We start from the raw sequence: 26,871 nt of genomic DNA, 5'->3' as shown, positions 1-26,871 counted from the left end.
GCCGAATTCACGGTTCACATGACAATCCATCTTACCATGTTTCAAGTTATGTGCTTGTGGCTGAACCACAGTGGTTTGGACCAATCAGTGATGGCTATGTGTTATAAAGTACTGGTAGCTATGGGCATGTCAAGCTCTGTAAAGCAGAGGGAAGATGAAGATACAGGTGTTAACTCTTTGTAGGTTCATCAATTTCATTATTAAAATTAGGTTTAAATTTTGGTAATTAGTTTGTTACTTGTGGGGTTTGCAGTTCATTTCGCGGGAAAAAAAGAAACAGACAAATGTTTCTTTTACACTGTTCGTTAATCTTGCTGTGTGCATTGTTCAAGACATGGATTAAATGTTATTGGATTGGTTACAGGTGACGTAGGCAGACATTGTTGGACCGGATAGAGTCAAATTTGGATCCATTCCCAGGTCAGCATGGATGCTGTGACGTCACAGGACATCGGTCAACCTTAGAAATAATGAGAACGACACGCTGGAGTACCTAGGAATGGTAGCACTGCAGCTGATATCCCACTCTTAGTTTCATATATTAAATAATTTCCCTATTATCCACAGCCATATCTGAATAAATCTGATTCCACCTTTTAGATATTTCATTTGATTTCATTATGCTGAATATACACCATGTTAAGCGAGGCAGTGATCATTTGCTCTCCTCAGCCCTCTGCCGGGTTCAAGTCCAAGTCGACAACTCCAAGTTCATCTGGAGTGCCTCCCTGGGACAACGAGGCATTATTTACCTGTTAAAATGCCAAGTCCTGACGTCAGTGCATGCCCTGACCCGTGCACAGACGATAAAGCCTAACGTCATGGTAAGATCAAGTGACATCTAGTGTCAGGGCGTGTCATGAACACCGAGGACTGATGCTGGTGTCTTACCTTTGCCCTCTGCCCTCTGATAATCCTAACTGTACAGTACAACTCCTTCACTTACACATTATTATGTGCTTAGAAAGCAATCGTTGTACCGGTAGTCAACAGTAACGGTCTAGACCACATGTAGCTTTTAATGCAACAGCTTTGACCAGGTTTATATGAGATTCATATTATAAATATTAATAATATTAATTCATATCAATAATGCTTGTCTTGCTTGTAAATAGTCAGTTAACCTAAAACATGATTGATTCGAGGATGTAGAACATACATGTTTGTAAAAGTTGGTGCTGTTATGACCTTGTCCTCATGGGAGCTGCATCGCAAGTCACAGAAGTCAAGGTTCAAGCACCTGTTTCATGAATGGGATGACTTAGGGGCGGGTAGCAATAACTCATAATGAGCTATAAATGGAGGAGCTAATCAGTGCTGAAGTCTTTAGGCTCTTTAATGAAGCTTAAGTGGCTGTGGAGGAGCCTCTGTTAACATGGGATAGGGATAATCCTTTCAGGTCTTGCTGTACCAGGAATCACTTAGTCAACACTTCCTCTCTTAGACTCGATGAGCCTCCCAGTGTGAGACAGGACCAACATTTGATCAGTTTCGCTGGCCCTCCTCCACCATACCGTCGGATACATACTGATCGACCTTACTCAGCAGGAGATTCGGATATCTGTAGTCGCTCAGGGGGGAAGGAGGGGGGGTCTGTTGGGATCCGGACCGACTGAATATGATGGAGGGGTTGAAGAAGATTTTGGAGCAAACAGTGCCCGCAAAAATCAGGGAGTACGTGAGGGACTACTGCAAGAGGAATGGCCTGCTGACACTCTCGGTCTTTGCTGTTGTGATGGGCTGTGTGCTTGGGTTTGTCCTCAGGTCGCTCAACCTGTCCACACAGGTATGAATGAATGGATGGATAGAAATTGAATAGGAGGCAATATGACTGGCTTTGCATCTTCCATTGCATTGCACTGATTTTTAACATTGTGTGCAAATAAACTAAACATTCAGGAGGGTAGTAATAGCCAACCTGTCCTGCTAACTGCTACTGTGCACTGACACTGTGGATAAAGCCGGTTATGCAATTGAAGTGTTTTAGTTCCCTCTCACTGCTCTCGTAGTGTTGTTTTCAGCCACAGCAGGGAGCTGTTCTCATCAAGATGCACACAGCCAAACTGTATATGTACAAAGATAGCTGGTAAACAGTGGATGATTTAGCTGCTAAAGAGCCAGATATTTGGTAGAGAAACACAGAAACAGGACTCAAAAAGAATTGATGTTGCTCCGTAAATGTGGTTTGCTAAATAGAAAACCATTTGCCAACAAGTTTGACATACCGACTCAAAAAACATACGGTATTTGATATGATGAAACTCTTTTTTTTTCTAAGTAGCTCGTGGTTATTGTCAGACTTAATCAATGATTAGTGCACGGTGAGCTTAGTAATCTATCTTAGCCCATAAAACATACAGCGTCATCATCTGCAAAGAAAGAAACTGTGAAACTCAAACAGAGATTTGCAACAGCTGCTGCGACTGCTTGTTAAATATAATATTAAGAAATTAGCTACATGTACATTTTATAAAATACTAATAATTTAAATGTTTGATATGGGCCTCGTTCATTTCATCTTAAACAACGTAACATTGCATTGTTCTGCACACTGTTAAACGGGACTAGTGTGTCTTCACAAGATTTTCAATTAAGATATTCTTTTGTCTTAACAGTATAATGGTGAAAGGGCATGCATTTGTAGAAATAAGGTTTGCTTCAGGTGTTTGTCTCTCACACAGGCTAAAATCTACTTCTCCTTCCCCGGAGAACTGCTGATGAGGATGCTAAAGATGTTGATTCTGCCGCTCATCACCTCCAGGTAAGAAAAGTCCTCACTTTTGTTGTCACTCTTCTGATGTGAGAAATGCATGTCTAAATGGAAGCCGGTATAATAACGGGATCTTCAATTTAGTTTTTGCCAACTGTTTTTATTGAGAACATTTTTCTTCACACCTTCTCTCAGTCTTTTTGGTGTCCGCAGATTTTACCATAGAAATCCACAATCTTAAAATTGTAACACTAAGAGCTACTAAAGGTACATTGAAACTATAGTATAGTGATTTGAAACCAGAGTTAATCAATGTTGTTTTCCCAACCAGTCTCATGTCGGGCCTGTCAGCCATGGACACGAAGGCAAGCGGTCGGCTGGGAGTCCTGACCATCACCTACTACCTGTGGACGACCTTCATTGCCGTCATCGTCGGCATCGTGCTGGTACTCATCATCCACCCGGGAACAGGCTCAGAGAAAAAAGGCCACCATGCAAGTTCAGGGCCTGTGATGACCTCTGCTGATGCTCTGCTGGACCTCATCAGGTTAATATTGACAGAATCTCATTTAAAGGATGCTGAACCCCTGCCAGCATTCAAACATGATGCTCTGTACCTGACCTCTGATATCTGACCAGTTCTTTAGGATAGATACTAAAGTCAGCATGCTAACAAGCTGACAATGTTAACAGATGAAAACTCAGGGGATCACCAAATTCTTTAGGATTCATCCTTTGGGTACTGTGGATAGTCTGGACCAATGTGGTAGACCTACAGGCCACACCTGGGGTCTCCGGCACTTCCTTCCTCTATAAAATAGAGGAAATCCCCTGCCCAGTAAAGGTTTCTCAGGAGATTCTGGATTTTCCACTCTTCTATCTAATTACTGTTGTTTTCCATGATGGAGATTTGCTGCGTAATGCCGTTTAATACCTGTGGAATAACCAGTGCAAACCAATTAAATCCAGAATCCAGTTCAGACCTTGCGACCTCTCGTGTGCTTCCTTAGGAACAGGAAACTTACTAATCAGTTTGATCCTGTGAGCTGACATAATAGATCTGACAACAAAACAATGGCAAGTCAGAAACTGTGAAACTCTCAGAGAGTGATGTAGTCTCTGTTCATATATGGTGAACTCTGAGGATTAAAATGTAATAAAACAAATAAAAACGGCAGCACGATTGGGTCAATTATTATTATATGATACAAACAGAAATCAGAATCTGATTCTACACCTAAAAGTCCTTTTTGTCAGAAGGGGGAAAGAAAATCAGCAATAAAGGGGGAAATGTGTTCGTAAGATACTTGCAGTGTCACCCCTACGCAACAAATCGGCTAAGAATAGAGAGACACTTAACTGTGATCTGTTAAGCCTGCACTCCACTCCACTAATACCTTCTTCTAAAACCTTTACTTTAGTGAGCTGTGGATGTCAGCCCTCTTACGTGTTTCTGCCTGGTTTCAGAGTCACTGACGTATGCTGTACAAATACAGTACATCCCAGCACATGTGGCCATGCACCTTCCACTGTGTGGACACGTGAAGGCATCTCTCTGTTCTGATACTCTCGGGTTTTGTTGTTTTGAAAATATTATTCACGTAAAGACATGCAGTAAAATGTACTTCAAGTATCAAAGATAAAAGTAATCCATGCAAAAACTGCCCCTCGTGAGCGTTATACTATTATGTTATTAAATTATTAAATTAAATTACTGATTCATAAACATCACAACTGCCACTAAACTTTTATTGTGGTCAAAAAGAATTTACAATCACAATATCTATAGAAAAACTTGTTCATATTCAACTTTTAATGTGTGTTTTGTCTCTTTTCTGGCAAATGTAACACACTATTATCATATGTGTATAGACAACACATTGATATAAATATATAATAATATAATATAACATTTATTGTCAGTATCGGTGTATCACGGCACACCTAATTTATAACAACGTGAATGTTATAAATTTGTAAATTCAATAGTAACTACAGATGTCAAATTAATGTATGAAATGAAGTCCCTCTTAAATGATCTGGAGTAGAGAATAAAGTGCCGTGAGGTGGAAATAACAATAACAATTCACCACAGCTAACGGCCAGAATCCAACCACAATCAGACAGTCTATTGTCAGTTTGTTCTGAAAATCATACAGGTAATTATATTTCTTACATGGTACTGGGTACTTAGTAGCTTTGATGGTACGTTTGATCACGTTCCATAATCCTCATCAGCAGTTTGGTCAGTTGTCATGGCATTATTGATGTTCAGGTTGATGACTTTTTGTTTGTGTCTTGAGGTCTGAAGATCATTGTTGACTCTGGAAACAGTAGCTGAGAAAACATAGCCCATTTAATACCTGTTCTGGAGCTTTCAGTCTTACCATGTGAGCTTCATCAGTGGAATTTTGAACTCCATGAAACAGTAAATGAACCTTGTGGTAAGATTATTTTCTCCACTGCTGTCTCTAGAGGTCATGAATAACCTTTGACCCTCATGATAAAAACATATCCAAAAGTCTGGAGCTCTTTATGTGAACAGAACCGAACAATATCTGTGAAACATCCAGGACACGATCTGATATATTTGTCCGTATATTTTGTTTTATAGGAACATGATCCCGTCAAATCTAATCGAAGCGACTTTCCAACAGGTGAGTAGACAAACAGATGAAAACTCACAAAGGATTGTTCAATACTAATAATAAATTCAATCTTCGTTATCCACATATTAACAACTCTCTGTGGTTGTTTCTCTTTCATCCCATTCTAGTACCGAACAGATCTGGTTCCTATTGTACAGAACTCTAATATAAAAGAGTCTCAGGCCAACTATGTATATGTCATGCCCGACTACCACAACCCTCATCTGGGCCATCCAGTCTTCCTGGAGATCACCCCTGCGCCCGACATCAAGTATAAAATCGTCCCCAGTACCAGCAAGGGCATGAACGTACTGGGGATTGTCATCTTCTCAGCCACCATGGGTAAGATAATCACACAGCTGATTACATCACAGGAAACATCTCAAGATTCTCATTTGTTTAAGAATATTAAAGAGTTGTAACTAATAGTTTCATTACTTATTAATAAGTCTGATGTTCTCTCATGATTTATAGATCGGTTACATTCAACTTTTTCGTTGCAGGATGGTGAAAAATCCACCTGGCTGGTGTTTATTCTGTTTATTCTTTCTCTTTTTAGCTCCCCGTTTTTTTCTTAGTTTTAGTCATTCTAGTTCATTAAGAAGACTCTTTCAATAGAGCATACTATAGATAAGAACCAATAATTAGGTCATTTAAAAGCGATTAACCCTTTTTAATGCCAAAAGTAGCAACAAAAGTATTATCCGCTAAATGTACTTAAAGTTTCAAAAGTAAATACTCATTCTGTAGAAAAAATAAATGATGATATAACACTGTTTTCGCTGCAACGCTTGGTTAAAGTGGTTGTTTAATGGGGTAGAAATCTGTACTCATTTGTAATCTGTAAGATAAATAGTGACTGACAGCTCTCAGATAAATGTATATCAAGGCTGTTGACTGGACTTGGTAATTGTAATCAAATATTGGCCATTAATTAAGTCATCGTTTATAACTATAAACCATTTGCCAGTGGTGACTTGTACAACATTACATGTGACTGTGCTGCCTGTTCTCAGGTCTGCTGCTGGGAAAGATGGGAGAACGTGGAGCGCCGCTGGTCAACGTGTGTCAGTGCATCAACGAGTGCGTCATGAAGATCATTAACGCTGCCATGTGGTAAGATTGTACCCTCAAACACACACTTACATCCAAAAAAAGACAGACTACACACAGTTCAGCCAGATTATATCTAAAAATAAATCAGCCACAGGTTCTGCCCCTTACAGGAGCTAATGAGTCTGCTCAGGGATTACAGTTATGTGAATGGAACAAAGCCTGTTTCAGAAATGAGAGATGTCTGAAAAACCAATACACACTTGAGAAATCATTGTTTTTGAACATCTTGTTCAAAGGTCATGGCTGGTAATCTGTTGTTGTAACCAGCTCCTCTGCTCTGGAGCCTGACCGAGAGGATTTGCTCACATTCAGCCAGAAAGGTATTAGCGAGGTCCGGCTTTGATGCCGGGCCAAATAAGGCTCACAGTCTGCACTGCAATTAATCCTAAAGGTGTTGGATGAAGCTGAGGTCAGGTCGGTTAAGTTCTTCCATACTGGACTTTTTCACCTGGCTTTGTGCACAGGGCCACTGAAAATGCTGTGATAAAGTTTCAGGATTCAAAGGTTTCAGTTGTGCGTACATGTGTTGAAATCCAGAGTCATGATCAATAAGGACACATAACAAAAGAAATTATGAATATATAAATTATATAAAGTACAATGTGGTTTGATGTGTAGATGGGCTGTGCAGTTATAGAATATAATATAATATTAAAAGCATTGAAATTTCATTGCATGCTGCTTATTTGGTACTAAGAGGGCCAAGCAGAGATTGACCCTGATGCAGTTTGTTCTTTTCAGGTTGTAAGAGAGTGAAAGACGACTCACAACAACATCCGTGATCACGATCCTCTCCTCCCCTTGTAGGTACTTCCCCTTTGGCATTGTGTTCCTTGTGGCAGGAAAAATCCTGGACATGCACGACCCGGCCCACCTGGGAGAGATGCTGGGCATGTACTTCATCACGGTCCTGTCCGGTTTGTTTGTGCACGGCCTCATCCTGCTGCCTCTCTTCTACTACTTCTTCACTCGCAAAAACCCTTTCCCCTTTATCAGAGGACTTCTGCAGGCTCTTGTCATCGCATTGGCCACCTCATCCAGGTAAGAGGACAGGTTTATAATGGTTTTTCTTTTCATTTCATTCTCTCTATTTTGATCACCACCGATTCTAATTGATCATCCTGATCATCTCCTCTTGTCCCGCAGCTCAGCCACGTTGCCAATCACCATGAAGTGTCTCCTGGAGAACTGTGGAGTCGACCGGCAGATCGCTCGCTTCGTCCTACCAGTGGGAGCCACCATCAACATGGATGGCACGGCTCTGTACGAGGCAGTGGCGGCCATATTTATCGCTCAGGTCAACGAGTACGACTTGGACTTTGGCCAGCTGGTCACTATTAGGTGAGAATAAACACTGAACTCATTATGTAGAACCAGTTCATTTTACATGTCTTAACACCGCCTGCTTTCGTCTCATTAGTATAACGGCAACGGCAGCCAGCATCGGAGCAGCTGGGATACCTCAAGCTGGTTTGGTTACCATGGTGATTGTCCTGACCTCTGTGGGGTTACCGCCTGCTGACATCTCACTGATTGTAGCCATCGACTGGGTTCTGTGAGTCCCACAAAATATTATTAGAACATCACTGGGTCACGTGGGGCAATGTGTAAATGTTTTTTGTTCCGTCTCATTCTCAGTGATCGGTTCAGGACGATGATCAACGTTCTTGGTGATGCCTTAGCTGCTGGGATTATGGCTCATTTATGTAAGAAGGACTTTGAGAGGGCAGCCACTGCGGCTGCAGCTTCAGCCACTGCTACTGCCAATAACGGAGGTGGCCTCAAACGGGTAAGAAGGACAGTTTTTAATTTGTTCAGGTCAAAGTGCACATGCACACGCAAAGGTTTAATAGTTTGGGGGGGGGGGACTTCTGTGCTCTGTGAGGCTGTAATTCAGCACAACAGAAACAAAACCAATCACTCGTGAAACAGTCTCTATTCCTGACATCTCCCCCGCAGAGAGACACAGTCATCTCCTTCGGTAATCAAAGCGTGGCGTTGTCTGATGCTCCTCTCATCGCCCAGCGCTGTGATTGCGTGTACGAGGTGGATGGAGACAACGTGCTGGAGAAACCTGTGGCCTGCTACAACCTCTGCCATGTTTGAGATACTGTTACAGGATGGACAGCGAAAGGGAAACTGCCTTCTACAGCACATAGAGTCACTTCTCCGGACCGAAAGGGACGGTCATATGAGGCGCAGGGAAAATCCAAGTTTGATTTGAGGGTTCCAGCCTAAATGGGACCAACGATCACGTGTGTTGTGGTGTCAGGGTGAATTGGATTTTTGCCTGTGCCATGCCTAAAACAACAACCTTCAATACCTGATGTACTGTACTGTGTGTGTCCATTCAGTTTAGAGACTCACAGTAGGACTTTCCTGATGACGTTTTTACTGCAGGTTCAGTCAAGGTTGCCTTAACCTGATCTCAGTTTTGACAATAATTCTGAGTACTTGAAAGGCCTGAAAGTAAAATGAGTAATCTCATTTTGTTGAAGCGGACCTTTATGTTAGACAAATCATCTGTGGATAGATACTGAAGCAATATTAATAAGAATATGTAAACAATGCTAACTAGATGATTTGTTTTTGTTTTTTTATACCTTATGCTTTTAATTGTTTGTTCATGTTTTCTAATAAAAGCTTGCTGTATTCTCAATGACTTATATTTTTTATTTTAGACCCAACTGTACAAACTGTTGTGCTTCAGATCAGCGAGGAACCCCAGCGGGTATATAAGACTGTGGAACAGCGCGACTAATCTGCCAAAGCAGAGACTGTAATTTGGTTTAGTCAGAAGAACAGATTAATCATCGATCATGTTATTGTACATATACATCACTGTCTTGTATGGTGATGTGGAGGAGGTCAAACCCCCAGCTCCTCTTGCCTCCATGTCTAAGTGTAAACTCTTAAAGCTCACTGCCGTCAGTGTGTGTGAGGTGGGTAAAAAGCACTACATAAAATATAATTTACACGCGTCAGGAACCTACCACAGCTCAACAACAGAAACCTGAACACTCTCTGGAAAGGCGTGTGTGACGTGTATTTCAGCCCTTGAACTGCTTCAGATAAGCAAAAGCTTCGTCTTCTGGCTACATGACCTCTGCCTGCAAAGAAGCCATGTGAAACAGACGTAAGAACTACAGAGTTCCAAGACATTAAAAGATTGTCGAGGCTGCCTTTCAATCTTCTTGACGGAAAACATGTCGAAGAGTTTTTAATTGTCTATTTAGGTGAATTACTAAATGATACAATATGAAGTGGAAAATAAATGCACAGACACCGACAGTGCTGCAGAAAATGTCCTCGGTGTTTATGGTGGCGTAGCACAGGAAACATACGTGCAGACATGTCTCCCCCATCTGGTCTCAGGAGGTAATAACTGGACCAACACCATGTGGACAGCTGAAGGCCAGGTGACATTTCGAGATAGTATCATCACCTGTTCAAGTGCAGGAGAAAGTCATCTTACAGCAACATGTCCACACACGCAAGTGTTCGTCGAGTCAAAGTCACGCACAGCAGATTCACAATAAGCTTCTGAAGAGACGTTTAATTCGTTTCAATTTTGAAAAGCCACCATGTTTTTATTGAAATGATCCAATGTTAGAAGACATTTAACGGACTTCAACTTAGTGTTCTTCAAAAACAAGAAAACAGAAAAAAAAAACCTCAATCATTAAAAACACTCCAATGAAGAAACAATGAGCGCATACATTGTCAAATAAATATTTACGCCTCCTGTGATGTCACACACCATTTCCACTTATAAATTAAGGCGGAATGCAGTTTCCTTCTGACTGCCCCTAGAACAAATTCACTTGCATCATTCATGCAGCTCCAACTAGACTGCTGAGAAAACTGAGCAGTAACATAAAACGTCAGTAGAAAAATGAAAATATATATATATTTAAAAAAAAAGATGACAGTCCAAGACTACAACAAAATTCTAATCACCTGCTTTGAGCAGGTCGGGAAATATTGCACAAAGTTAAGGATTATGACAAAAATGACAATATAATACTAAAAATATTAAAATCAATAAAGCACTTAAGAACAAAATCTGAAGCCTGTGACTGGAATACTTCTTTCAGAGTGGCCACATGGATGAAAAGAAGCATTTAATGAAGCTTCGCAGGAGTCGGGGGAGGGGAGACGGGTTTAAATAGTAAATCCTAAAAAGCGTGAGTAGTAGTAGTACTGTTCACAGGAATCATTTTCTACTTGTGACCACCGCCAAGTCGCTCCTCTGCTCAATTTGTGGTGAGGTTAAAACAAGAACAATTAACAGTACCGATGCTCAAGCTCCACCTTTCACCACCCTTCAAACTCCTGCATACAACTCCGTATATAACTCAAAAAGACTAGTTGTGATATGCCGATGATCTTTTCTAAATGGGTGATGTAAGAAGTGTTTCACAAAGATCAGAGCAATGGATTTGGGTGTAAACTGCCTAAATCTGCAAGTGAATGAGTAAAATATCACAGCTGATGCACGACAAATCAAACTGAATCGAAGTGTAAATCAAAACGCCGATTTACTGATTCAGTTTGTGAAAAAAAATATAAGTTCGCCTCAGCTGTACCCAAAGTGCTAACATACTGCTTCAGCTCACTATGTTGCTCTTCAGTGGTACAAACTCATCTGGCAATGATGCTTCATGAAAAGGTCTGCTGGACCGTCACTTTACTTCACGTTACATAACCTCATGTCACCTAACATTGGTCCATACATTGTAAATTTAACGCTTTGTAATGGCTTGTTTTTGCTCGACCGGGGATCTGTTCCAAGCACAGCAGAATCGCCTCTAGAAAATAATAGAACAAACCAAACCAAATCTTAAAACAAAAAAAGAAAAGAAAAAAGGTAAATAAAAAAAGAAACAAACCAAACAAAACTTTCAGCAAAAAGAAATAAAATTTAATGGTTTATGCTCAAAGTTAAACAATCAAAACAAAAGGAAGAAAAGAAAGCAAATCTAAACTGAAATCGTTAAACAAAGGCCATTCATTTCTCTCCAAACTTGAGATAAGCACTTGCTAGAACAAGTTTGTAACTTACAGTGTAACAAATGTAAATGGATGCCTTTTCAAAGAATAAAATGATCCAAACAAAAAAAGGAAAGCAATTAATTCAAAAGAAAAGAAAAGAAAAAAACAGAACAGCAAACTGAGCCAAAGTGATGTCGCTCTCTGTCAGCATCAGATATTACCTTAGTACCTCTTCAAAATAAACAAACAAAAAAAAAAGTAAATTTACCTTCTGAAAATCTGCTCAGAAACTCTTGCGGGGTTATAAGATCAAATCTCTCCCTGCCTTTGGTCCATCTTAATTCCCTACTCACTGACTTGGGTTCATATTCGACAGGACTCTCCTGAAATACAACTTATACTAAAAAAAAAAAGAAAAGACACTTTACACAGGGACAACAAAAAAGAAAAAACGAGAACATTTCCCTCCAGAGCCGGTCATATTTAAAAATCAATAACCTGGTAGGAGGGCGAGCAAAGTCAGATTTACATCAAAAAGACTGATATTCATGGTCATCTAAAACAGATTGGTTAAAAGTGCTTTGCTCTTAGATTAACTCGAGTGAGTGGTATTGTAGGTCTATGTGTCCACTGGATGATAATTTAAGGCATCTATTTCTACTAATGACAAGGACCAAGAACAGAGCGCCGCTTCTTCAAACAATGAAACAACCACTGGCTATGGGCAAAATATTGTTCTTCACCTATTTTTTTTTTTTTTAGACTAAATTATCCACTAAAATGTCGACACTTGAACAGTTCGCAGGGCTTTTCCTTATGCTCCGTATCTTCAGTGCACTGCTAAGAACCGTTTGCCTGCCTCCTTTATCTAGTTCCCACAGTTATACATGCAACACATACAGACAGTATTTTTAGTTGTTTAGATAAATTTATCTTGGGGGTATCATGGGATTTTCACCTTCTCCACTCCCTCCCTTAAAATTTAAACTACCGAGTGTCCTCAAGCCCCAAGAATGTATAAAGATGAAAAAAACAAAAAACAAACAAAAAAAACACTCTTAGACAAATACAAAGGTGCAGAAGAGTGAACATATCAATTAACTCGGAATACACTAAAACTCAAACAGATGTGTCAGACTTTGCAGACTCGTAATTCTGCAATAAAAGCCTGCCGCAAGTCATTTCCATCTCTCCTCTACACCCGATTGTCCCGCTTTCTCTACTTGTGGCCCTTGCTGGTCTTAAAGGACACTTGCAGCATCTTGTCTCCGAGCCGGTAGCCGTTCAGGCTGGCGATAGCCATGGCCGCCTCCTCGTAGTTCGTCATGGTGACGAAGCCGAAGCCCTTGCACTTGTTGGTGTTGAAGTCGCGGATCACCTTGACGTTGGTGACGGCGCCGAAGGGGCCGAACATCTGCCATAGGATGCTCTCGTCTGCGTCTTGGCCCAGGTTGTAGATGAAGATGCACCAGCCGGAGGTGGAGTTGCCGGGGACACTGACGCCTCCCATGCCGCCCATGTGATCAACACCCATGGGGGAGAACCTGGAAATGAGGAGTACTTTACCATTTACCAACAGTGAAAACAAAGTGGAGGTCAACACTTTCAACAAGAGAATGACCTGCAACTCATTATTCTCATTGATTCATCTGTTGATTATGATAAAATAATGAAAAATATACGTCAAACTAGTTGTGATGTCCTACTCGGTGCATGTAAACATTCGGAGCTTGTCTCACCTGAAGCGCTGTGCCTGGTGGTGTAAGGGCCCGCCGAAGCGTCTGGACTGGTTGTGGTAGAGCTGAGAGATGAGCTGCGTGTTCTTCGCCTGGTTCGGGTTGGCAGCAAACTTCACTGTGATTGGCTCGGAGGCTCCGGGTGGTTTTTGGCCGTTCAGGCTTTTGACGGCCTCCTCGGCCTCTGCCCGCTTGTCAAACCGGATAAAAGCCACCCCGCGGGACCCACCTATTTACGAGACATGAGCTGGTGACCACCTATTGTAATACAAGCAGCATAGCTACTGCCTTTTTTAGTCAACTGTTGTGTCTGCTGGGTATTTTTGAAAAGCAAGGAAGTCATTCACCTGTCGTACCTGTGGCCTGATCAACAAGTACACGAGAGTTAATGATGTGTCCAAAGCGTGAAAACATGTCCTCCACGTCCTTCTGGGTCATGGCCTTCGGCAGGCCGCTGATATATAAGTTGGCATCCTTTATTGTATCAGAACTGGGCCGTGCGTATGAAACCTGGCAACAGGAGGCAACAATGGCCGGATTAAAACTCTAGTGACACGCACGGTGAAACAAAGTAACAAAAAAAAAACAAAAGTCAAAAAGTACGAGTACTTAAATCTATCAAACTGTTTACAGTTTAATAATTTTTACTAGGACAAATATATCAGGTGTGTATCAAGTTACAATCATCTGAAAGGTTTTGTCCACTTATTTAAAATCAACACGTCTGGACTAAAAAGTTATAAAAGAAATAAAATGATCTGATAAGCAAACTGTCCCCTAGGTGGTTTTAAGGTATTAAGACCTCTGAGCAAAAATGAGTGACGTCAGAAGCACAAAAGAACACTACTGCAACGAAAACATAAACTCAAACTGATCGGAAAAAGGTACTTCTTTAGGAATTAAATACACAGAATTTGACAGAATGTGTCAAATGAAATAAGTTAAATTAAAGTCAAACTCAACAGACATGTCAGATAGGGCAGTAAGTGAGCTGTAAAAGCAGTATCACTTCCTCGGGCTGACATGTACTAGCTAGTTAGCGGACAGCACAGGAGCCACAGGAGTTATGACATGACAGCTTTGGTTTGAGAATTGTAGAACACCTTATTGCACGTTACCTTGATAGTTTTGGACTGTAGCCTTAGTCCATTCAGTGTACTGATAGCTCTGTCTGCATCACTAGGGTTAAGATAGTTAACAAATCCGTACCCTAAACTGTGGCCTAGAGAAAAAAAAAGGAAAACAATAAAATAAAACAAAAAAACGTTGTATAGTTAAAAAAAATCTGCAAACAAATAAATATTTAAAAACAAAAACAAATCTTAACATTGCATGCTAGACTAAACAAACAAACAAAGAAACTGTCTTCAGTTAAACAGGGTTGGGCTGGTTGGAATAAATCAAAAACTTTGTGGTGGTGAAAGAATTTGAGGAAACTACCAACAAACTCAAGCAAGGAAAACAATTTGGGATATCTTTCAAATAAAAACTACATTGTAAAAATCAATGGAGGGCAGAGGAACCAAAAGGTTTTTATAGGTTATCCTGCCAAAAAGGACATGGGCATTTAAAAATGAGTGACAGGCCAAACGATTCTCCAGGTAATTAAGCTGAACCACCACTGAGACATTCAGAGGTCGTAGCCACAACTAGTATTCTTTCGTCTAACACAAATATTTTGCCATTTAAAAACAAAATCTCGTGTTAAAAAAAAGAAAAAGAAAAACGTCGATCTGGTCTGTCACAGGTCTTATCGCTTCAGAGCGTAGCATACCTGCGACTTTGTCACGAATCAGCTTGGCGGACTCCACCTCTCCGATGCTGCTGAAGAGGCTCCGCAGCTCGTCCTGCGTCATGCTCTGAGGCAGGTAGTTCACTATCAGGTTGGTCTTGGCGTCCTTCCCCTCATCCCCTCCCATGTGGTCTTCATAACCGTTTGACATGTCATACACCTCCTGCAGGTCAGCCAGGTGGGCCGGAAACAAAAACAAAACTAGGTAAGCACGCAGGGTATGCAAAGCAATCTGAAAAGGTATTTTTAACAATTTTTTAAAATTTTTATAGATGGAAAAGTTAATTGATAAATCAGCCATACACGGTCCTAACACAGACAGACTGACCTCTTTAAAAATCACATGAGTAATCGATTCAAACACATTGCTTTCATTTTCAATGTTTAGTCAGCTGTTCAGTGGTCAGAAGCACAGAGCAAAAACAGAGGGAACAATCCGTGTCCCAAAAACTTCCAGGCTTTGCTGACCTTGCCTCTACCCTGCGACCTTAAACAACCCTGTTACATCACTGACGGAGATACAATACAGTAACACACAAACTAGAGCACACAGGCGATACAGGTCCAATAAATATGTTGCTGTTATTAGAGATGTCTGAATCTCTGCACTTTTGTTCTGTAGCTGCATCATTGTACACAGCCATGCAGGAGCGACAGCGTGGCAGGTTGAACGCCGAGTCCAAAAATGACCACAAACCACAAAACTAACTGTTATGGAGGCAGAGAAGGGTGATGGTAATGCAGGGAAGCGTGCCACTGGCCTGTTGGCTGCTCCGATGCTCTCTGCACCGGGGACGGCTGTCGACAAAGTCTGCTAAACCACTTTTAAACCAGACGCTGGTACAACCTCCTCTACTGCTGCCCACTGTGATTGATTCTTTGGCTGACAGCGCTGTCAGCTGCCTGGCGTTTTCACATTGCAGATGTCAAAGACATTACGAAAAAAGTGAAGCAGAGTCATGTAGGCCAAGTAAATTCATGAAAAGGACTCCAGTAACAAAGCACACACACACACACAAAAAAACCCTATCCTTCTTCCTGGTACTTTCCAAAGGTTCAAGAACTTTGGAAAGGAGTTTGCGGGCCTGACTGTTTCCAACAAAGACACCAATGTATGGCTCAATTCATAAAGAAGGAAGTACTTGTAGTAAAGACTTCGGACGAGGAGTCAGCATTACTTATTGTTTGATGTAGAAAAACAAACAAAGTTAGGCTCTGCTATTGGCCTGCCAACTTGAAAAAAATAAATAAAGAAAGACTGTGTGTGTGTGAGTGAGAGAGAGAGAGAGAGAGAACGGGCTGCAAACACGGGTGAACAAGAGCAAGATGGAGGTTAGGATGAGAAGTAAATCTGAGAAATAAAACTAGAATTAGTTTCTGTTACTTTCCAATGCTGAAATTCTCTGCAAGACGTTTAACTCCAGAGACAGACACTGACAGTTTTCAGTCTCCTTTTCTACCTCTGCGTGTCTTTTTCTAGGATTCATTACATCCAACTCAAACATCAGAGTCGAAGAAGCAAACAAACTAAATTAAAAAAAAAAAACGAACAGGATGACTGCGTTGTTGTTTTCTCGTGTTTACAATACATAAATATGCAGTGCCGTTTTTAAACAGCCGTCCATCTATGTATTTCAGTGGAAATCCATGAACAAAAGAGACTTTTAGTTCTTAGTTTAGCTCCTCTGTACTCTTTCGGATACATGTAATCATGCAGTGTAATTACAGCAAGGCTTACATGCTACATAACGATAACTAATTATATTACACAAGCATGTGCCTGGATTTAAGCTGCAAATGGTCTCAGTGTCTCAGTGCAGAGCGAGTCCTGGTACAGGACACATTTGCTGGTGGCTGAAATGGGATCAGGCCTGAAAATGGAACCAGTCTAGCAGTCAACCTGACAGAGGTCCATTCATGCAAGAGAAGGGTTGTGATTGTGTATTCTGGTGGTTAAGATACACACCGCCTGAGAGGATGAATGAGAGTCCTGTGTTAAACCAGTAAACACGGGTATAGCCGGTGGGCACTGGCACATGTGTTGTTTTTTTTAATATCTCTTAATGCTATCTCATCTAACAAATCTTAAATCAATCAATCTGGTTCAAGATCAATACAAACAGAGCACTGTGACAGTCGTGGCATCTTTTAAACACATTTATAACAAGGCTCAGCCCAGTTTTTTAAGCATCAAGTGTAACTGTATAGTGTGTCTGTACATTTGTGATCAGCCATCTCAATATCCGGTTGCACGGCTGATAAGGTCACATACTGTAGTACAGTTTGAAACGGGAGCCGAGGTCTCATACTCACTTTCAAGTACTTAATGTGTCCTCGACGAACTGCCATGAAGACACTTCACTGCTCCTGGGGCTGGACGGGGAGGAGACAAAATCAATCAGTCAATGAGAAAACAAGCAACCCACTGCTCGTGGAACATAAACACATTGGTGACGATGTTTCACAGTGTCATTCAGCCATCGATGTATACTGCCGTGAGAATTTGTCATTCACCGTGCTCACTGCACATCGAGACATTCCTCAGCATGTTAATGTTACATACACATTTATGATCCGCAGCAACAAAGATTGCAGCTTTAGCAAGTACTGGCAAACAAGGCGTTCTCCTGCTATGGTTAAATTGGACAACACAACAGGACATACACAGAGGGTGGCCGACCATTTCCTCTAACACCTCCGGTGACGCAAAAAAACAGGGTACAGCCGCCTTGTGGTTTGCAGTGTACGGCTTTGCCAACCGTGTTGTTGACACAACCACAGTGTGAACGTGGTTAACATAAAGCGCGGGAACGCCCTGGCGCAACAAAACACGGTCAGAAGACACACACACACACACACACACACACGGCTTATAGAAATGCGAATGTGGAGGGATGGTGGAGTGATGGGCAGCCATGTAGCAGCACCCTGGGAGCAGTTAGGAGTTTGGTACCTTGCTCAAGGGCACCAGAAGGTGAACTGGCACATCTCCAATCCATCCTCTATACTTTGGTCCATGTCGGACTTGAACCCACAACCCTCCGGTTTCCGAGTCAGGTCCATACGGACTATGGATATTTTCCGTATGACAACCACTCTGTACTAAAGCACTGTTTCGATTGTGCGGCTACATTAAAAAAAAGGACCCGTGTGTAGAATTCAAAGGCATCGAGTGATGAGATTGCAGACTTGCAACCCACTTGAATACCCCTCACCTCACAGTCGTTTCACGCATGACGGGCATTAAAAAAATAGTGGCATAATGAAACTAATCTAGAGCCAGTGTGTGGTTTGTGCCTTCTGGGCTACCGTAGAAACATGGTGGACTCTGTAGAAGAGGACCCGCTCTCACTGTAGATATAAAAGTCTCATTGTAAAAGGTAATTTAAAAAAACGTAATGATTCTTATTTCCAGGTCATTGTAAAATAATAAAAACATTAATGAATATTTGTATTCTAGTTCTGGTAACAGATCCACTTAAAGGCTGGTGAGGCGGCAGTAGCTCATATCATAGAGACTTGGCTTGGGAACCGGAGGGTGGCCGGCTCAAACCCAAAATATGGAAGGTGGACTGGTAGCTGGAGAGGTGCCAGTTCACCTCCTGGGCACTGCCGAGGTGCCCTTAAGCAAGGCACAGAACCCCCCGGTATGTGTGTTTGGGGTTAAAAATGCAAGTAAATAAAAATAAAAATAAAAAAACTGAGTGAGTTGAGGGGATTAATAAATCATCTTCTTTTCTTCTCTTCTTGTATCTCAGTGTTTTGTATGGTATTCTCAGTTGTTGAGGCAGGAGGAGGGTTGGGTCATGGTTTGGACGTGCAGCGTTGGTATTTGAATCCATTCAAAGTGCGGCAGAAATATCAGATGGTGTCTCCACAGCGTGGCCTATTATCGCTGGATAAACAAACCTTTTATTCGACGCACTTTTAATCACATTAGTAGCTCATACTGAGGCAGCAAGGGAAGCTCAGATATTACTCAGACTTTACAACAGCTGATCATGTTGTAGTCTCCTGTTCATGTCTCATTTTAATTTCATTTATACCTTGCAGTTATTATTTATATCATGGTCACTTACTTCTGTAATATTATTTGTATCATGGTCACTTTTTTTGCAATATTTCTTACACTATGGTCACTTTACATTACAATACTCTTTTTATATATCATGCCACTTTTATCCTTTTTATCCTCAGTACTGAAGGTTGATTGTTTTTTGTTTTTATTGTAGGTTATAGATATTTCTGTCTGTTTATTGTGTTTTTTTTTTTTTTTGCCTTTCTACTTTTTTCTAATTCTGTAATGTGTGCTACACTTTCCTCTGCAACAAGTACATTTCCCCATGGTAGAAGATTAAAGTATATCTAATCTAATTCTCATATGATAAATAATATATATATATAATATATAATATATATTACATTGCCATCATAGGGTTAACGGCACAGATTTGGGGTTAGCAACAATGATGATGGCGTACATTAAAAAAAAATATTGCACCAGAATCAAAAAGGTTTCTTCCTGCGAGTATAAACTTGATTTTAACGTGTTTCTTTTGCAGGTCAGCAGCAGCACAGCGATGCACAAGCTGTGGATGTGGAAACGTGCAGAGGCCTGACTAACGTTTTTTTAGCATTAGCACGCTGCATGCTCGGTCCTCTCTCATTAAAAGAAACAAACGTTTCCACGCAGGCTGGACAAAAGCAAAACACGGTGTTACTACTGACTTACTACTTCATAGCATGAGGGGGAAACACAACCACACACGGTACATAAAGAGGGTATATTACGTGGCGGGCTTTTGCCGGATATCTATCGTCGAGGCACCGCGTCCCTATTTTGGAGAGCGTCCGGATCAACGCGCTTCAGTCCCCGCGCCCAAACCCCAGCGGCCTGCTAACAGGCCCCGGGAGCTAACGTTAGCCACCGCTCGGGCTAACCAACGGCTGCGCGGGCCGTTAACGTCGAGATATCAACCCCGGTACAACACGGCGGCTTCAGGGAAACGTGTGCTAACGTCGTAAGTCTTACCAGCTTTTTAGTGGATAGTTTGTGTTTCTGCTCTCTCCTCCCGATTTTTGCTCCTTCGTAGCAACGTCCACTTCCCTCCAACGAGTCGGCCTCACGTACGTAGCTCAGTGAAGAAACAGCCGAGGAGGCGACGTGACGAGTCACGGCCACGCCCACTCACGTACAGACACGCCCCTCTGCGGAGGAGGCAGCGTGGTCAAACATCCACGGTCAACACCGGGAGGCGATCCGACATCCACGGTCAACACCGGGAGGCGATCTGACATCCACGGTCAACACCGGGAGGCGATCCGGCATCCACGGTCAACACCGGGAGGCTATCCAAAAAAAATCCACGGTACCAATCCATGTAAACCAGAGGTCTTCAACTTTTTCAGCACAAGGACCCCTTGGATGAGAGACATGTAGTTCATTTAAAACAAAAAAATCACAAGTCACATTTTAAGTCTTGGCCTATAATAACTTTTGTATTTATTTTTATTCACCTTTTATTTCACCTTATTAACTAACCCCTAAACCAAATGACACCAGCCACTTTTACAGACTTTTACAAAAAAATTGCAATACTTGAAATCGAATTTGCCCTGTGTACAGCTGTTTACATATTTATTTATTTTTATAATCCTGTTTATACTGTAAATTCTGTCCATACTGCCATATTTATATGTATACTGATAATTCTGTTTATACTGTTCATTCCAATTCCAGTATTGCCATATTTATACTATTTATATCTCCGGACTTGCCACTGTCTTTTCTATCTTGGATGTCTTTTAGCTTGTATATATTTTTATTTTATATTGTTACATCTTCACTTATATTTTGTACTTTATATTTCATGTTTAGTGCTGTTTGCACCCGGGTAAGAGGGAAACGCAATTTCAATTCTCTGTATGTCCTGGATAATAAAGTTGACTTGACTTGACTATATACTGAGTTATTAGCCTGTATGTGTTTAACAGTAGCCTATTGTTGCATATTAATACTTGCAGTTTACTCAATATAATTTTTGTTATATATTCTTTTTAATTCTCACAAATTATTTTAGTGAAAATTGTCAATTATTAATTGGCGGACCCCCCTGCAGTCCTTCTGCAGACCCCCTAGTGGTCACGGACCCCTAGTTGAAGACCCTTGATGTAAACTAATATGATATTATTTTTTATGGAATTGCACATACAATTTTCAATTTGAAAGCAATTAAGATAAGATAGTATAAGATATGATGATCTGTTACTGAAGAAGCTGTAAGGCCTCCACAGTCTTATGCATGGGGTTAGGGACTCCATGGTTAGCTCTATATCATTTTTATTTTAGATATATTAACAGTGACTAATTAAAATACTATGCAGCAACAGACACATATACTTTGAATTATATTGTGTTTCCTGCAGCAAAATGCTTTTATACTTGGTGTTGTAGGCTGAGAGTGGGAGTAGAGTTGCTGCAACATATAGCTAATAATACATTAGTTGTAATGTCCTTTGCTGACTAAAAAACAAATAAATTGTTTAACCATGGTGACACTTCATGACGTCCAGCTGTTATAAAATCTGCTTACAGTCTGACCACCAAACAAAAGAAATACATATCACAATTTCTGTATTTTAGACTTGCATCAAATGTACACAGTTTGTTGCAAAGGGAAGGATTACCATCTCAGCACCTCTCCACATATCAGGGTTTTTTTTCCAAGGACAAAAAATATTTTAGTTTAAAAAAAATGACTGATTAAGCAATTTTATCATTTGGCTAAACCTATCATCAAACGTATCACTTATCACCTATCATTACAATCATCCGGCTGAAATCATAAAAGATAAAGACTTGAGTGCAATATAAAGATTGTCAGAAATGAGTTCTCAATGTGAGTTTCAAACAAAGAGAGGGAGTGTAAAAAAAAAAGTGCTCTGTATACAACAATAACATGTCAGATAAGACGATGTAACCTTACATACCAAGGCACAAACCAACACATATCATGATTTGTTTAAAAGAGCTATACTGGAAGGTATGAAAGATATCCAGGTATCGGTTGATAAAAAAAAAAAGACTAGATGTTGTCACTAAGGACAACAACTAATATTCCCCAAACAGAAGACACATCACTAAGATGAGTCTACAGACACATAGACTAAATTACAGTAAAAAACATGTAAGTGTGTAACAAAAGTAAGTATTTTAGTGTACTAGTGTATTAGGTGAGAGTTAATCTAACATCATTTCCCTTTATAATCTGATGCACTTTTACACACTGTGTTATGACATACTGTGTAGCATCATTACATCTGGACAATGCTGCCCCATCTTTCAGTGTCTTTAGTTTTTGTCCATTATTTGATATGCCATTAATGGATGGTCCCTCATCAGCTGTGCCACCGCCACAAACAAAGCAACCTGCACGATAAGAGGAAAGAAAGGAAAGCAGGATTCAGGTTAGATGTTTGTTTTTTTGGTCATTAGAATAATGAAATGTAACAGTACAACAGTGTGGAAATATATACACAATATTGGTTTGTGATGAAAAGCACTGTGTAATGCAATAATCCTGACCACCAGCAAGGATTTTGTGTCTCTTAGTTTCATACAAAGTGCCAAAACTACCCAAATAACAGTGCATACGATGTTTTGAAGATGTTTTGTTGGAGACGACTTGGTACAGAATTATTCATATACTGCAACTGTATGAAGAAAAACTAATGATGGGCAGAGTCGCCCTCGTGGCTTCTTAATTTTCTAATAAGTCTAAAAATGTTATGTAATCTTTCGCACCTCCACCAGAAAAACCAGTGGGAAGCCCCAGATGATATAAGTCAGCACAGACCGAATAGACATCTCCAGCTTCACCTGGCAGCCCTGAAAGAGAGACAGAGAGAAAAACAGTAGGGTCCAGTTAAACATTCACACTGGGGTGTTTCATGTTTATGATTGTTGGATTGGATGCACACGTCTACCTGTGCATAAAGCTCCCATGGCTGGTCCACAGTGCCATTGCAGGAGGAGAAAGTAGAGTTACAGCAACTGTGAGGAACCGAGTGTCCACCAGTACGGTTGAACCAGGAGGTTTCCAGCCAGTCCTTGTAGTCATGGACACCACAACACTGCAACTGTACGAATCATAATTTAACTCACAGATATGACAGCCATGTCCTTAACTGAATCAAAATAATGATTATTCTATCCAGAGATATGCTGCTGCTTTGCACACCAGATATAAACATGCTTGGGCTATGTGGATTGGACACACACCTCTTCTTGTGCAGCATCCACAGCCCGAGAGTTGGCGTCCTGACTGCTGCCTGTGTATTTCTGAAACATTCCACTGAGCGGAGCTATTTCTGAATCCAGCTAAACAAAAAAGAAGCACACACAGTGTCAATGTTCAAATTTGTTTCCAGAATAATCTGCAGTGAGATTTTTGTGTGTGTGTGTAGTTTACATACATTTTTAGTGTGAAAATAAGCCAAGGCTGAAGCTGTGCTCTCCAGACAAAAGACCAAAACTAGCAGCAAAACAAACTGGAGAAAAAAAACCCTCTTTATTATGTGCTGGTCAAACACTGATACATTTATAAATACACACAAAAACTGCCTTACCCATCCCTGCAGACACATGGAATCCCTGAGGCTCAGCCAGGAACCGACGAAAGCACTGACCACTAGGACCACAGCGCTGGCGAAAGCGCAGATGGCTGGCAGGGTGATGTAGGCATCAGAAAAGAATATTCTGTTCTGTGTGTATTTCATCAGCAGGTACAATCCACTCAGGCCCACCACTATCCCCACCACCTGGTGAAAAACAACAACAAAGAAATCATATTGTAGTTTTTCCTGATTCAATATTTACACGTCAGGCATTTTAGCTCACTGTGGACAAGAATGTATGAGGACAGGGTATTGAAACTAACTAAACTGCTGAAGTGTAAAATATTGTGCAATACTGTGAGAGTCACAGACTGTTTCCTGGTCAGGAGCAGTGACGAAATCTGTCACAGGACTCCCTGTAAAACTGCAACTTGATGTTTTTGATTCTCGTACAGATTAAACAAACTAGATATGTCATGTTAATTTCACGACCTTTAAAAGTGCTGATAGGCTGAGTTTGATACCTCTGACCATAGCCAGGCTAGCAGTTTCCCTCTGTTTCCAGTCTTTGTGCTAAGCTACTGTAAGCATAATATAAGGTCTCCTGACTTCAGCCAACAAACAAAACATGAGTGTGGTATCAATCTTCTCACGTAACCTGTGGCACAGAAAGCAAATAAATATATTCCCCACCAAAAAAATATTTCTTCCTAGAAAGAATTGACTGATTCAGTTATTAAATCTACATGTTAGGTAATTATTTGCAAGATTATTTGAAAGAGAATCTCAAGTTTTAAAGGTAACAACTCACTATTTTGCATATCACTGGAAAATAACCAATTTAAAAGGTAGACACAACATAAAGAGGGGCATTACAAACTGAAGACTTAACCTTAGGAACATTAACAGAACTCAGTTACACAATACACAAAATATTACAAATACAATACAGTTCATATCTTCTTCTAAAGGTGTGTTTGTGTGGCTGCTGTGCCCTGTTCATGTTGTAAATATACTTAGTTCCTGTTTGCTACATTCCTGTGTCTCATGACATGTCACAAGTAAGACTCAGTCATATGCATACTGTATGTTAGATAGGGCAATACATCCATACACTACACTACTTGTAGCTCTGTTTCTTGGTATATAAATTATTGTTTTGCAATATTTAGCAGCAGAGTACAAGAACAACACAGAAAAAGAAAAAAAGTCTCACATACCCACAGAAGCTGACACATCAGCTGAAGAATGGTTTTCAAAGCGTTCCCCCTCCGATCACTCATTTTCAGACTCTAAAGAGCCGCGAGGAACGAGCGCATTGCCAATCCACGCAATCCACGGATGCGTCAACGTGAAGATGGCGCAAACATAACTTGAAGAATGAAACCTTTAAGGGAAGTACAGTCAGTTTGATGAGTCTGTGATTTCTTTGGAGAACTGGAGCCACTTCCGCGATCAAAGATCCAAGTTCTGCAGAGAACGCGGAAATATTTCTGTGGTTGGAGTTGTCAACAAAACAACCTCAACTTTATATTACAGTACAGGGTTTATGGTCAGAGGTGGAATCAGCACCATGACTAAGCACATTTAAATACTGCACTTAAGTTTATACTACTATTCCTACTTCATCTAAATACTATATTTGTCTGACAGCTGTTATCAGTCACTTTCAACATTACTATTTTTAATACCCTTTCTGTCCAGTGCTGCAAGCATATGATGATCTTAAAGAAGACGACTCATAGCTGCGGATTAAACTAGTATAGTAGTTCAACCATTAATGACAACATACAGTACACATTAATGCAGCAGTGACATTAATCCAAAAACATCAGTACTGTACTGTAGTTTTGACTTTTAATACTAAATGTACATTTTGCTGATCATACTTGAGTACTTTTACTTGTAGCAGAGTATTAGTCCTTTAATTCAGTAAAAAAATCTGAAGAACTTCTTCCAGCACTGTGGTCTTTACAGTTATATAACTCTAAGGACACAGAGTAGACCCTCCTGCACCTTGTGCATATAGTGCAATGATGCCTCACATCATATATTTAGATTCATCTGTGATTACTATCGATGCCTGTTTGCAATCCAACGTCTAACCAATGCTGCCCTCTTGTGTCTTTAAGCTAGATAACTGCCAAAAGGCAAGTTGAACAATTTCATGAAGGTTTAGGGGAGCAGTGCATGATCAGTGGTGGAAAGAATTGACTTATTCAGTATCAATACAACAATTTGAAACATCAATTTCCACAACAAGTAATAGTCCTCTGTTAAAAACCTATATATCATCAAAAGAAGAAGGAGTGTTATATTATTGTATACAATTATGGTGTGCTATAGTGTTGTAGTTTGTGCTTGGTGAGGTTACTGTCAGCTCTGTGTTCAGTGGTCTGTGTCAGAGTCTCTTCCTCTTCAGCAGCTGCAGTCGGTTCCTGCTGTAACAGCTCAGTGTCTCTGCAGTCTGACTGAGGGAGGTTTTTGTACGGCCAGAAATCACTGTGTGAACACACCACCATTATGTTCACTCTGACAGTAATAAACTGCTGCATCTTCAGCCTGAACTCCACTGATGGTCAAAGTGAAGTCAGAGCTGCTTCCACTGCCACTAAACCGAGCTGGTGTTCCTGATTCAAGTGTGCTCACACGGTAAATAAGGAGCTTTGGAGTCTGTCCAGATTTCTGTTGATACCAGGACAAACCAATATTACTCCAAACAGCTTGGCTGGTCTTACAGCTGATGGTGACAGTGGGATCCTGGAGTAGATGTCCACTGCTGCAGGCTGAGTCACAGTCACCTGACCGCTGCATCCTGCAGACAAAAACAAATCATTCATTATCAGCAGAATAAATGAGAGAAAAGGCAGCACATCATGTTTGAAATGTTGCTGGATGAATGACACTGTACAACAGCAGCAGGCCAGCGTCCAGATGAGATGGTGATGGAGTCATGGTGCTTGTGGTTTCTGCTGTTTTGACTGACAGATCTGAGTCCTGCAGATGTTTGAACCACACACTATAAACCTTCTCAGGTTCACTGAGGATCAGCTGACATGCAAACCTCCTCTCTATGAAGAATGATTGTCTCTGATTCCTTCTTCTTTAAAAAACAAATTTTACTGAAAGCATTACAAAAAATACAATGAACGTTTAATAAGAGACTAGAACTTAACTCTGAGGAGCAGTGATGCAGAAAAGTCATGCAAAATTTAGTGAAACGGTAAGGGAGAGATGAGGTGGAGAGGATAAGGCTGC

The 26,871-nt window shown here is 40.8% G+C and overlaps 3 protein-coding genes and 1 pseudogene across 6 annotated transcripts; 1 reads left to right on the top strand and 3 right to left on the bottom strand.

Annotated features, from left to right (window-relative positions):
• Positions 1–26,552, bottom strand: part of LOC109137691 (immunoglobulin kappa light chain-like) — a 29,084-nt pseudogene extending 2,532 nt beyond the window's left edge.
• slc1a8b (solute carrier family 1 member 8b) lies at positions 1,240–9,031 on the top strand. Its single transcript, XM_027275928.1, is given in 10 exon segments — positions 1,240–1,786; positions 2,682–2,761; positions 3,042–3,257; positions 5,325–5,367; positions 5,487–5,700; positions 6,375–6,474; positions 7,282–7,815; positions 7,895–8,029; positions 8,113–8,263; positions 8,434–9,031. Coding segments are annotated over 10 exon segments (1,788 nt in total). The 5' UTR covers positions 1,240–1,618; the 3' UTR covers positions 8,581–9,031.
• elavl1a (ELAV like RNA binding protein 1a) lies at positions 10,202–20,192 on the bottom strand. Of its 4 annotated transcripts, none has more exons than XM_010755703.3 (7): positions 20,030–20,192; positions 17,311–17,370; positions 14,980–15,160; positions 14,324–14,427; positions 13,562–13,715; positions 13,209–13,434; positions 10,202–13,013 (listed from the first exon to the last, which is right to left on the bottom strand). In XM_010755703.3, the coding sequence occupies exons 2-7, from the start codon at positions 17,344–17,346 to the stop codon at positions 12,689–12,691; spliced, it is 1,026 nt and encodes a 341-aa protein (XP_010754005.1). In that variant the 5' UTR covers positions 17,347–17,370; positions 20,030–20,192; the 3' UTR covers positions 10,202–12,688. The 4 variants fall into 4 exon arrangements, with proteins under 4 accessions (XP_010754005.1, XP_027131728.1, XP_010754002.1 ...); XM_027275927.1 differs by having other exon boundaries at positions 14,980–15,172; positions 20,030–20,190; XM_010755700.3 differs by having other exon boundaries at positions 13,553–13,715; positions 14,980–15,172; positions 20,030–20,186.
• On the bottom strand, positions 21,615–25,100 carry tspan37 (tetraspanin 37). Its single transcript, XM_010755704.3, has 7 exons — positions 24,834–25,100; positions 23,626–23,817; positions 23,473–23,547; positions 23,279–23,377; positions 22,984–23,136; positions 22,802–22,885; positions 21,615–22,426 (listed from the first exon to the last, which is right to left on the bottom strand). Exons 1-7 carry the CDS (start codon positions 24,894–24,896, stop codon positions 22,349–22,351), a joined length of 744 nt encoding a protein of 247 aa, XP_010754006.3. The 5' UTR covers positions 24,897–25,100; the 3' UTR covers positions 21,615–22,348.
• Positions 26,553–26,871: the final 319 nt, after the last annotated feature.

This window comes from Larimichthys crocea, unplaced genomic scaffold, assembly GCF_000972845.2.
Source record: "Larimichthys crocea isolate SSNF unplaced genomic scaffold, L_crocea_2.0 scaffold255, whole genome shotgun sequence".
In the NCBI taxonomy this organism is placed as follows: Eukaryota; Metazoa; Chordata; class Actinopteri; family Sciaenidae; genus Larimichthys; species Larimichthys crocea.
This window is presented reverse-complemented; position numbering and strand designations above follow the sequence as displayed.

Coding starts and splice junctions, on each gene's coding strand:
- tspan37 (XM_010755704.3), bottom strand. CDS start 24,896: ATGAGTGATCGGAGGGGGAACGCTTTGAAAACCATTCTTCAGCTGATG. Junction 23,818..24,833: donor TGATGTGTCAGCTTCTGTGG/GTATGTGAGACT, acceptor GTTTTTCACCAG/GTGGTGGGGATAGTGGTGGG. Junction 22,886..22,983: donor CATGGGAGCTTTATGCACAG/GTAGACGTGTGC, acceptor TCTCTCTTTCAG/GGCTGCCAGGTGAAGCTGGA.
- elavl1a (XM_010755700.3), bottom strand. CDS start 17,346: ATGGCAGTTCGTCGAGGACACATTAAGTACTTGAAA. Junction 14,428..14,979: donor GATTCGTGACAAAGTCGCAG/GTATGCTACGCT, acceptor TTTTTTCTCTAG/GCCACAGTTTAGGGTACGGA. Junction 13,435..13,552: donor TCAGGCCACAGGTACGACAG/GTGAATGACTTC, acceptor TCTCGTAAATAG/GTGGGTCCCGCGGGGTGGCT.